The 12679-nt window shown below is 37.7% G+C and overlaps 1 protein-coding gene across 1 annotated transcript in view; it reads right to left on the bottom strand.

Annotated features, from left to right (window-relative positions):
* Positions 1 to 2939: 2939 nt before the first annotated feature.
* CCDC148 (coiled-coil domain containing 148) overlaps positions 2940 to 12679 on the bottom strand; it is a 253020-nt gene continuing 243280 nt past the window's right edge. Inside the window, exons 13-15 of the mRNA XM_024735924.1 lie at positions 10253 to 10370; positions 8026 to 8166; positions 2940 to 4276 (exon numbers count right to left, since the gene is read on the bottom strand). Of these exons, the coding sequence (XP_024591692.1) occupies positions 4130 to 4276; positions 8026 to 8166; positions 10253 to 10370 (406 nt within the window). The 3' untranslated portion in view covers positions 2940 to 4129. The remainder of the gene's footprint in view (positions 4277 to 8025; positions 8167 to 10252; positions 10371 to 12679) is intronic.

Below are 12679 nucleotides of genomic sequence, written 5' to 3'. Positions count from 1 at the left end.
GAGAGTTCGCCTGCTGATGCAGGGGACACAGATTCGTGCCCCGGTCTGGGAAGATCCCACATGCCATGGAGCGGCTGGGCCCATGAGCCATGGCCGCTGAGCCTGCGCGTCCGGAGCCTGTGCTCCGTAACAGTAGAGGCCACAACAGTGAGAGGCCCGCGTACAGCAAAAAAAATAAAATAAAAAAATCAAGTCCATAAAACTACTATGTGTGATTCACTTTGTTATAAAGCAGAAACTAACACACCATTGTAAAGCAATTATACCCCAATAAAGATGTTAAAAAAAAAAAAACAGATATATAATTAAAAAAAAACTACTATGTGATTAGAAAAAAAATATCGTTGGTACAATCAGGCAAAAGATCAAGTGATCATCAGGGAAATTAAAATCGGATTATAACCAGCCTTTTGACATTTTATGCTAAGGAAAGTAAATGTAAATAAAGTATCTGATACTCAGGCAAAACGGACTTTCAACTATAAAGAACTCTGACAAACTGTTATCAACATTCAAGAATTCAGAAAATATTGTTTCCATGAGTAATTTCTGAAGATTTTTCTAGAAAACAGACAACCAAAATGAGAAGAAAGACACTGATATAAAGATTGGTGGCAATCAGTAAATACATATTTACTTATAGAACTAAGATTCAATTAGAGCTAAGAGAGAATATGATATTTACATAATCTTTGACAATATAAAGTACAACTATAACAAAAGGAAAAAGAATAGAAAGTGCATAGAATTTTTTATTGTTCTTGTAGCAGACAAGCCTCTCGGGTTGGTGAGTGCTGGTCGGCACCGATCGTCTGTGCAGGAATCTCCCCGCTTTGCCCTCCGCACCCGTCGCTGTGCACTACTCCGCGGTCCCGATACTCCCCCCTCTGCCTCCCGCAGTCTCCGCCCGCGGAGGGGCTTCCTAGTGTGTGGAAACTTTTCCTCCTTCACAGCTCCCTCCCACTGGTGCAGGTGCCGTCCTTATTCTTTTGTCTCTGTTTTTTCTTTTGCCCTACCCAGTTATGTGGGGAGTTTCTTGCCTTTTGGGAGGTCTGAGGTCTTCTGCCAGCCTTCAGTAGGAGTTCTGTAGGAGTTGTTCCACGTGTGGATGTATTTCTGGTGTATCCGTGGGGAGGAAGGCGATCTCCGCGTCTTACTCTTCCGCCATCTTCAAGGTCCCCTGGTATTTTATTCTAAGACTGTTTGTTGTGTATAAAATGTGAGATAATGTAAATGAGTAATATATTCTATTTCTAACATTTTCGCTAAGGAATGTGAGCAGCCTCTAGGAGCTGGAAAAGGCAAAGAAACAGATTTTCCACTAGAGTCTCCAGATGGGAACGCAGCCCTGTTGACGTCTTGATTTTAGCCCAGTGAGACCCAAATCAGACTTCCAACCTTCCGAACAATAATAAATTTGTATTGTTCAAACCACTAAGTTTGTGGTAATTTGTTACAACAGTGATATAAAGTTAATACAAATTCCAAGCAAGAACCATACAGCAAAGCCCAGTCAACTCACGAAACCATGAAAGATAGTAAAAAAAAAAAAAAAATGTAGTTTTGAACCACTAAGTTTTGTTAAAAAGCAATAGATAACTGGAATAGCAAGGAAGTTATCAAGTCTATTAAGTTGTCTTTAAAGAACCCATGAGCCTAACTGAAAAGACTTCCTTTGGGCAAGGAGGAGATAATTTGAGCAGCAATAAGGATAATACTTCAACAGATTGAAACATCAAATTCCTTTAAATCTATGACTCCATAAAGATACAACAAAACTGATCACCTTTCGATGATATTAGAAAGCCAATTCATTATTTTCAAACCTCATAAGTTAATGGGAAAAAAAAGGCTCAAACACATAGCTTACATTTCTTATCTTCTCTACCAAACAAAGAGGGAAATTTTTCTTCATATAAGGTTTCCACTAATAAAGAAGGAATGATTGAATTACAGAATTTCTAGCATGTAATCTATAATTAATTAATGGCTCTAGGCATTAAGAATTAGTAATAGCTAACATTAAAAAAAAAAGCTCAGATGGCAGAACACAACAGTAAAATTAAGTGGTCTTGAAAAAAAAAAAAAGAACCTAAATCTAATATAGCTTCTAAGTTCAACTACCAATTTATAGCACACACAAAGAACACAGGACAGAGGAACATATTAAACTACACCAGGAGGACACCATCAAAAAAATCCAACATAAGAAATTCTACATGTAAATATATTTGTTTTTTCAAACAAATACATTTCAAGGGAAAAAAACAAGGATGGAGGGGGAGGCCTATAGATTAAAAGACACTCAGACATAATTTTATAACTAAAACTAAAATACAGTGTTTAAGGATCTTCCCTTGGGCGATTCAACAGTAAAGAAAGACAGCTAGAAGGTCTAATCCCAGAACTCTCCATCACTTAGAGATCAATGGAGATGGAGGCGTCAGCCAAGAAGACTGAGGAGTGACTAAAGAAACAGGAGGTAAAGCAGACTGGTGTCACAGAAGCCAAGAGAAGAACATGTTCCAAGATGGGGTGGTTGTCAACAGAGTTAAAGGCTGCCATGAAGTCAGTAAGATGAAGACTGAAAATGGTCATCAAATTTGTCAGTATGGAGTTCACTGGTGCCCTTGCTAAGAGCAGTGTCAGTGGAGGGTGAGGGCAAAGCTAGCTCAGAACGAGTGACCGTAACTAGAAAGTGAGAAGAAACCAAATATCTAGAGGCAACATTTTCAAGACGTTCACTTAAGAAGAGGAGCAGAGAAATAGCCTGGTGGCTAGGGGAAAATGTGGGGTTAATGGAAATCGATTTTTTAAGTGGAATTTATTTGAGCGTATATGTATGCTGAAGGAGAACTTGAAGACATAGGAGAGAAAGAGGGTAACCAAACAAGAGAAATTCTTGTGGAACTGAGAGGGGATGAAACCCAAATCACACATGGATTTCAGATTTATTTTATTTTGCGTCATTTAAAAAATACTGGTCAGGACTCACTAGATTGATTTAATGACCCACAGTTTGACAAACAACTGATCTAGGGCATATTACTTTACCTTCCTGAATCTATTTCCTTATCTGTAAAATGCGGATGACAATCTCATAAGGTTGTTATGATGGTCAAGTAAGACATTATATGTAAAGTACATATAGGGTACTGAGCACAGTTTGTGCTCAATGAATGATAACTATTATTAATACTATTTTAAAAAACAAAGAAAATTAATAAGGTCTGAGTCTGGGCATAGCCAGCATCTAGGCTGCTGCCCAAACCTCAACTAATATTTTCATCATAACCACAAGTATCAACTCCATGGTTCTCAAAATAGTGACACTACCTCCTGCTGTGTATCACCAGCTACTTGTATTTGTGTGATTGTTTAGAAATAGTAAAAAATTATGCTAGAGTTTTATTTGATACACTTCCTTTCTATAAAATCATCTAGATATTTAATAGATAACATGGAAATTTTGATAGCATTCTGAATTTTAAAACATTCCTTCCAAACAACCATACAAATACATTTTTCCAAGCCAAAACAGATATCCTTATGCTTGAAATGCTATTTCTAATTTCTAATTTATTCTTACAGGTTAATTTGCAAAATGAAGTTGTTTGGATGATTGGTTTGCAGTAAACATGGTATACCAAATTGGCTTCTAAATTTAGAGAAAGGTTGAGTCTCCTCTTATAATAATCGAGAAATAATAGAAGTATTAATGATAATGAAACTTCCAAATTAAAAAACTCAAATTCTGAAATAACAAGCAGAAATGAACATTAGTAGGTAGTAGCAACATAAACTGTAATTTTTGCAAATGGTTATTTTGAGCTCTTTTTATGGCATAATGCAACCTCCAAAATTCAATTTACTAAATGATAATATATGTCCCATATGTGTCATAATTAAGTTCCATAGTCTTTGGAGAATTTAGTACTATTAAACATAACAAAGATATTGGAAATAGTGCATAAAAGTCTAAGAATCATAAAAGAAAAAGTTGTTTGTAACAGATGCTATGATTTCTATGTCTGATATTTGAAAAAATTTTAGAAAGTAGTATTGTTATCCATATAAATGTATTCAAAGAAAAATCTTATTTATGTATAACATGATTTGAGGATGAACTCTAGATGTTGAATACAGTAGACTCTGTATCCTTTCTTGGAGGCTTTTGAGGACCGATTTTTGGTAATATCTCCTTGGCATAAAATGTTTTATGAAGTCCAGCTTCTCGAAGTGCTAACTCAAAACGAAGTCTAGGGTCAGAAATTATCTGTAGAAATAAAATGATTTAAATAAATAGCATTTCATTGAAGTAAATTTTATCATTTAGTTCTGTATTTCCCCAAGCCGTGTAATTTGTTTTTACTGGATAGATGACTAGATGACAGTAAATTCTGTGTATACAGTGACTATATTCTGAACTTACTGAAAATATCCAAACTTTTGACATTATTACTTTCCAGTATATCAGTGGTTTCCAACATAAGATGTACAGAATATTGTATACTAGATTAGTCAAAATAAAACATTAAAATTATTAAAAGATGGGATAAAAGCAGCTTACTTTCAGTACGATCATTGATTTGTTATTTATTGTTAGCTGTAATTATAAAATATAAACAACCATTGATTAAAATAAACCTAAACCACAACCTTGTAAATCTGTCTTTAAACAGACATTTTAATTTCTCCATCATTTGGGAATATGTAAATTAAGTTCAAACACATGGCCACTACTTGAAAAACAAAATCAATAGAACTTTTCTTCCAAGGCCAGATTTCTATTTCAAGCAGAACTAGAAAATGCTTCCATCAATCTGACTCTAAGGGGTATAGACATATGAGTAGTTCAATTTCCCTTTTCATTTATAGCTGATTGGACATTATTCCTCCTTCTATGAATATTAATGTCAACAGACACTGTTTGCAATGATAAGAAGGTGGCCACGTATGGCTTTCAGCTAATGAAACATTTTACATGAACTTGAAGTCCCCCTAGAGGATGGGATAATAAGCCATTGAAAGCAACCCCTCCTTCAAGGAGCTCTTACACTAACAGAGGTAAAAAAAATGTACCCAGATAACTACAGTCTGTGGCAACATGTGACAGATGCTCCAAGAGTAGTAGAATACGGAGAGACATCTCCTGGTGCCAATGAGACTAGGATGGTCTCAGGTAAGGAGGACAACTTGAGCTAACTTTAAAGTTCAACTTACTCTTCTATAAAGCTGGGGATGGGGCTGGGGGAGGAAGAGAGATCAAGAAAGAAAGGCACATGCAAAATCAGAGACGAAATAGGTTAAGTTGGGATTGGGGTAATCTGGGTAGAGTACTTGGTACCATTGGGGAACACTGAAAAAGGACACTTCTAAGACTGGGACTTGAATTTTAAAGGCTTGAAGGCTATGCCAAGGAGTCTGGGGAGCTACTGAGGTTGTGTTTCTGTTTTCAGCATGGAACTAATATAATCATTGCTGTTGCATAAGAAGATGCATCTGATTACAAGTTCAAGATAAATTTAAGGTGGCAGAGAAAGAAGAGATGGAGGCAGGGAGAGTGCTTCAGAATCGACTACAATTGTCTAGACATGAAATAATAAATGCCTAAAATTGGCTGGTAGCAAGGAAGAGAGAACTGTCCAAAACACTATGGAGGGAAGAATCAATAGAACTTGGCAACTGATCAATACAGGGACTAGGGGCAACGATGCATATAAGTCAGGAATAACACTGAGATTTGTGTCTGAAAAGCAACGTATTTGAGCCTTAGACCTAGGTTTCTCCTCTTTTGCTCCAAAAGAGTCTCCCTGGTCACTCTCATCCACTTTGAAGGATTCATGCTCCACCTGTGTGCTGTTGACATCCTCATTATCTCCAGGATTCATCTTTTTTCCCCCCAGCTCCAGAACTGTGAGTTTTAAAATGTTTTCATAATTCTGTTTTTTTCAATACGCATCAAGTGAAATGAAGATCTCCCTCACGTACTGACCTCCATTTCCCCAATTCTCCTACCCAGATGAAGCCCATCAGTTTCCTGTAAGTGTGTATTAGACATCTTCAACCTAAACCTGATATGAACAAAATAAATGCTCTCTCCCTAAGTCTGCTTTTCCTTCTGAATTCTTATATGATTAATGACAGCACCACCTAATGATTATAATTTACTGAATTACTACTAGGTGCCAGATAATATTCTAGGCAATTGACATTTATTATACTAATCCTCACAAGAACCTTACAAATTGTTTTACAGATGAAGTAAACAAGACATAAAGATGTTAATAGCTTACACAAGTTCACACAGCCAGTAAATAGTGGATGTGGATTTCAATCCAAAATGCAGGCTCTTCTCAATATCACTCACTGCCTAGTTTAGAATCACCCTCACTCATTATCCCCCTCCTCTTCTCAGCCAGAGCCATCCATGCCCCTGCCAGGCCACCCTCCCCTCACTCCATGCCATTTCTATGAGGGCTCCACCATCTTCAAAGGACCTGACTCCACCTCCACCAATTTTCCATTCAGGACACATTGCTATAACATAAAGCTGATTATATAATTCACCTGCTTCAAAGTCTCACCTCTGCTCACAGGATAAAGGTCAAAAGTCTTAGCAAGTAAGATCTACTATACTTTTCACAGTCTGACCGGAATTTATGTCTCCAGTCTCATCCCCCAGCACCCACCCTTACCACGTACCTTACACTGAACACATACCGGTAAGGGTCACCCTCTTCTGCTTGGTGAAGCACTTATTTCCTCAGCCCAGGTACCTGAAAGCTTTTCAGCTTCTGACTTCAATTCTTTGTAAGCCCAACTGCCCTCCCTGCTTTGGTTTCTGGAGATACCCGTGCATTTTCTAATTAATCCCTCTCCCTACACCCACCCCTCCCCCAATCCAGTTTTGCTGTTGTTTGTTTTTAACTTAAATTATCTGGAATGAATTCTGTCACTGCTGCCAAAATTCCTCAACTAAGATGGAGCTTAGTTTCCCCTTTTCCATTTCTCTGACTTCCCATTCAGGGCTGCCCGTTCATTCCCTTCCTCTTGACGCTGCAGCCCTTAGCCGGAGGCAATCTCACCCTAGTGGAGTTATTCCCATGCGTGCTACTTTCCTTCCCAACGCAACTCCCCTGCTCACTTCCTCCACACAGGACAAGTTTATCTTGCTCAGGATGCAGCCCTGGCACCAGGCTCAGTGCCAGATACAGTATATGTTCCATAAATATTTGCCCAATTGATATGTGAATTGTTCATCTTTTTATTCCCTTGCAAAGTATGCAGCGCATAAATGAGGCACACTCGATTTATTTGTCAGTGAGTGAATGGATGAAGTTTCCTGCTTTTTAAATAATTAAATAAGCATTTAGCTTTTCTTAGATTTGTAAAGTTAACAACTACTTTCTCCCTTAACTTCAGTGATATCCATTCATTCATATGTCCTGGCTCCTTCTCTTCCATCCATCCATCTAAAAAAACTTTTAAAAATCTTTTCTCAGCTATAGAAACAGATTAAAATGATTCAGAAGTTCCTAGAAACAGTTAAATAACCTCTTAATACCTTTTCCCACAGCAAATGTTTCATCATTAGCTCTGATACATTATTTTCTGTTCATTTTAATTTCAGAAAGCTTCCCTCTGCTTTGTCTTATCAGTATCATTAGTTGTTTCTTTAATAGGATTTATGTTATGCATTAAAAAATTCTGAATATGATAAATATTTAAACAAAATACAGTATTAACAAAACTTTAAAATTTTATAAAATTATTTTTTAGATTAAAATAATTTTCAATGACATAACATTTTTACATAAAGTGTTTTGTTCTATGGTCACCTATCAACTATTTTATATTAAGAATTATTCAGTAATTATGTGCTCTCACTTAGGAATAAAAATTATGCTAATATGGATGGTATTTAAATGTAAATATTGAAAATAATTTGTAACCCAAAACACACACTTCTACAATTCTTATCATCACGGCTTTTGCATCAGTTGTGCTAATTTCCATAATTACCTGCTGTTCATTGTATGTATTCAATGTGAAGAGTGGCTTTTGAAGAATAAATTCTTCTTCGATTCCAATACCCATCCTCGCTTTTGATGCCACTGTGTCTGACATCATTCTAACAGGATCAAATTGAGCGACAATAGCAACCTAAAAGAAGAAAAAGCATGGCTACTTGGAACAAGATACAAGCAAAATGCTTCTGGGTAACATTATTAATGATAATGTCCATTAAAGTTAAGAAATTTTATTAAAGATTACATAATTACAGTTATGATTAAATTTAGATAAAAATTTCTTTTTCATCCAAAGTCAAGGGAAATTTTATATAGAAAACCCACATATTCAACCACCTTGAAAGTAACCAAAAGTAGAAAACATTAATTTTTAACCACTAGCAATCTACGGCCATGGTAACAACCCCATGAAGCTTTCTAGAAAGTTTAATCTGATTAAGCTGAATCTAGAGCATGTCATTTATGGGTAAAGTCATGTGTGTTGGCATTATTCAGCAAGACGGGTGAGTTTTCATTGTACCAGGCAACTAGATTTCCAGGGACTGTTAAAAACCATTGTTTCCCCTTCCAGTGAAAAACTGCAGAGTCGTTTCAACCCAAATGCCCTTGTCCTTTATGATAATTGAAATTGTTCAAACCTGTATCCTAATGAAAAGAAGCCACTAATTTTGTAAATTATATGCACCATTAATAACACCTGCCTGTTAATTCCTAAAGTCAAGAATTAGCATTAAGAAAATGGCATTTTTAATGCCATTTAGAAATTGTAATGACATAACTGGGGGTTTAACATACTTTAATTACTATAGGTTTCCTAGCCAAAATGTCTTTTACTGTAGTTCTAAACACTGATTACAGATAACGGGCACAGATATTTCCTCTTTCAAAGGGCTCACAGATGGAAAGAATCCTAATCATATGGACTCTAGTTATCAAAATTGTATTTTGAACAAGAATGTGTTTAGTAAGAGTGACATTAAGTTTTGTCTCCCGAAGACCATGGTATATCACTATTTGCTAATGATTGAATAATTTAAATTTTGTTGAATCTAAGATGACCAGGACTTAAATTCAAAGTATAGGAATATATTTCTATAATCTATTTTATAAAAGATGATATAATAGTTGTATGCATTTACACTTCCTCTTTACTAAATATTTCCTTTAACTAGACTTCCTTGGTTTGAATCCAGTTTGACATTTACCAGCTATGTGACTTTGGGGAACCTCTGGGCCTCCTCAGTTTTCTATGAAGTAGGAATAAGAATAATTCCTACATCATAGGGTTGTGGTCGAGATTAAATGAGGTAAAACCTAAAAGCTAAAAGCATTTAGAAGAGTAATGTGAATGCACATTACTACAAACTTGTGAAGTAGGTACTATTATTATGATTCCCATTTTTCAGAGGAAGAAATGAAGCTTAGGGAGGTTAAAAGACCTAAGTTTTCTCTGTCAGTAAGTAGTGAACCAGGTTGTACCAGGTTTGAAGGACACCAGAGGCCAAGTTCTTACCCAAGATTCTATACTGCCTTCACTGACAGAGAAGAGAAACCAGACAGTCATTTCCTATCAGCTGGGAAATGGTGTCAATGAAGACTTTAGAGCTTGTGAGTTGAGCTAATCACTTTCGGGTTAAAAACTATGAAAAATTACCAAGTAAAACAATTTTATTACATTTCCCAAGGTCTTAAATTCTTGCTCTTGCCGACTACTACCTTCGGAACTTTTGCCTACTTTTACGAGCCAAAGCAATGGGAGACTTTTATTTCTCCACAAAAACAGTATTTTCATAAAGTGGTTTTTAACCTGTTTGTTGACTGTGGGATGTTTCCAAACAGAGGTTCCTACCCTAGGGAGGATTATTTTGCTCAATCTCCACCACATTTTTTCGAGGAGAGTAAAATCCTTCGGCTAGATGCAGAGTTTCATTGCTGTACATGGATACTATTCAGCTTATAAACTAGAGGTAATATGGATGCATTTAAATCTTGGGAGAGCTATTTTAAAGGTGCTGATAAAATTCTTTTAATACACTAAGAAACTGGAAATGGTTCAACATAAATCTAATTGCTCCCAGCAATGAAGACCAGTGTCCCAATTTGGGAAAGTTACATTTTATATAGCAGATGTCATGAACTAAGCCCTAGTAATAATGTTATTAAGAGCACTTAGAAACATTTTTTTAAACCACCCATGAAATTTTCCAAATTAAAAGCACCTGTTTCCTCAGGGCTTCTATTCGCTTCTCTCTCTCTGCTTCTTCAAGTGCTTCTTGAAGGGTCACTTCTTTTTTCTCCATCAAACGCTTTTCCAATAACTCTCGTCTATATTTAACCCTTTAAAAATAATGCACAGGAAAGTTAGGAAAACATCATGATAATGGAGATTACGTGGATGGGTGCATAGGGACAGAAGGCAACTCATAAGTGACATCACTGTCATACTGTTTTTACTTGCTTTTGGTTGATTTCTCATATCAAAACAATAAAGGATGCTTGTATAAAATACAATTTATAATAATTCTAATAACAATCATAGAACTGCAGGTCATGGGGCAGGAAAACATGGGGTAAAATCAAATCTATCTCTTTCTTCATTAAAATCTTTGTATGAAATGTCATCTGCCACAGCTGCAGCTAATCCAACCCGACAGATAAAAGCCTCACTCTTATTCCAGCCGTCTTCTGATAAGTTCTAACACAATTTGAGATGTTAAAAAGGCTATATTACTGATTAAATATACATAATTTTAGAAACACTGGTAAATAAAATACTAGAATAATATGCCCAAAGTATCTCAATTACTAGACTTTAAACCAAACTCTATACTGTTATTCATAACTATGTGTGTGTGTGTGTGTGTGTGTGTGTATTAAGAAACTTTGAAAACTGCACTTTGACTGTAGATGGCAGCAAAAACATGACTTTCCCTTAGCATTCTGTTTCCATCCCCCTTAACAGCAGATATTAAAACGGCATATTTAAATATCTGTTTTAATACTCCCAGGTTCATTTGGGTCTCCTCGGCTGCCTTTTCAGGCAGCCTCCCTAACCATCTTCTTTGTAGAGATAAGATTTGTCTTTTCAAAAACAGTAGGCACCTGGGTTCTCGAGGGAGTAGATGGCCGTTGCCTCTGTCTTCTATCATTAACGGTTTAGATTTAACTTCCTCTATGGCATCAGTCACAACTGTGCTTTACCCTTAGCGCGCACACCTGCATTTTCCATGGATATCCCTTCGCTAGACCCTTTTTTATTCTGAATCCCGACATTTACTGAGGTGTTCACTAGGCACCAAGTCTTGTGCTAAGGGCTTTACCTCTTTTAGCTCAATTAGACATCACATGTTGGGGTACCACTATTGATCCCACATTAGGGTATCACTATTGATCCCATTTTAAAGATAAAGAAATGGAGGCATAGACAAGTGACGTAAATTGTCCAAGCTCTCACACCCAGTAAATGGCAGAGCCTGAGGTCAAACCCAGGCAGACTGGCCCCAGGGCCCATGCCTACTCCTCACCCTCTCGCCTCCACGCAACTAACCACTATGCTCTTCTCTCTTCTCTTCCTGACAACCCCACTCACCTCACTGACTTATGTGTGCCAAACCCTGTGCTAGATATTGAAAGCACACTGAGAAAATGACTGTTCTTAAACAGTTTGTAGTTTAACAGAGACACAGACAAGCCCAAGAACTAAACAAGGTATACAGTGTCTTCAGAGAGGTATAAATAAGGTCTACTGAGAATTCAGAGGAAGGTGCGATGACTACTTGCTGGGCTGTGAGAGAGACTGGTGAACTTCAGCAAGAGCTCTTTAGAGGAGGCAGCGTCTGAGCTGGGTCTGGAGGACTAGAATTTGCAGAGGCCAGGAGACACGGTGGCCAAGGTGGGACAGAGCAGGAGCCGGAATGGGGGTGAGTCCAGGGAGGCACTCGCATTCAGGCTCCTGCACGTGCAGCGCTGGCATCCAAGAGTGGGCGACTTCTTCAGTTTTGCATCCCCGGGGGCCTCACTTGCCCACCTCGTCACAGCCCTGAGCAGGAAAGGGTTCATGGTGGCTAGAACAGAGAAAGTGGATGAGCAGTGACAGAGAGGCCAAGAAAAGCACTGGAGGGCTGAACCTGGTAGTTACATGGTTCCCTCAATGATTTGCTCCTGGGGAGGAAACCCTCTTTAAAATCAGGTTGCTCCTGAGGCTGGCACTGAAGAAGGTGCTCTGGGAAAGGAGAGAAGGGAAGCAGGCAGCAGATGCTTTTCGAGGACAAAACCCCGAATGGGGTTTGGAAGGAAGATCCTAGCCTCACTTGATGGCTGTGGCTGTTCTCCGCCATCATCTCCCATTTCAGGAGTCAGTACAGTCAGCTACATGGATTAAAGAATCTGAAGACCAGATTGCTCCCCTTCTTTGCCGCCTCCCTGTCATGGAAAGCTCTATTTCTCTTTCCCTCCAGGTTCACTAAGGCATGACACAACCTCCCTAATGAGGTTCTACTCAGTTTAAGCACTGAGTACAAGCTAAGTGAACTACTGTGAAGGTTCAATTAAAAGACACCCTGGGACTTGACAATTACCATATGTTAATTCTCAGAACTTTTGAAAAGTTTCTCTTCCTCTGGATGTATAGGTTGCTTTGTCTGCAG

The sequence above is a fragment of the Neophocaena asiaeorientalis genome, unplaced genomic scaffold (assembly GCF_003031525.2).
Source record: "Neophocaena asiaeorientalis asiaeorientalis breed wild unplaced genomic scaffold, Neophocaena_asiaeorientalis_V1.1 scaffold72, whole genome shotgun sequence".
NCBI classification, from domain to species: Eukaryota; Metazoa; Chordata; class Mammalia; order Artiodactyla; family Phocoenidae; genus Neophocaena; species Neophocaena asiaeorientalis.
The sequence above is the reverse complement of the archived record's forward strand: the minus strand, read 5'-3'. Positions and strand labels throughout refer to the sequence as shown.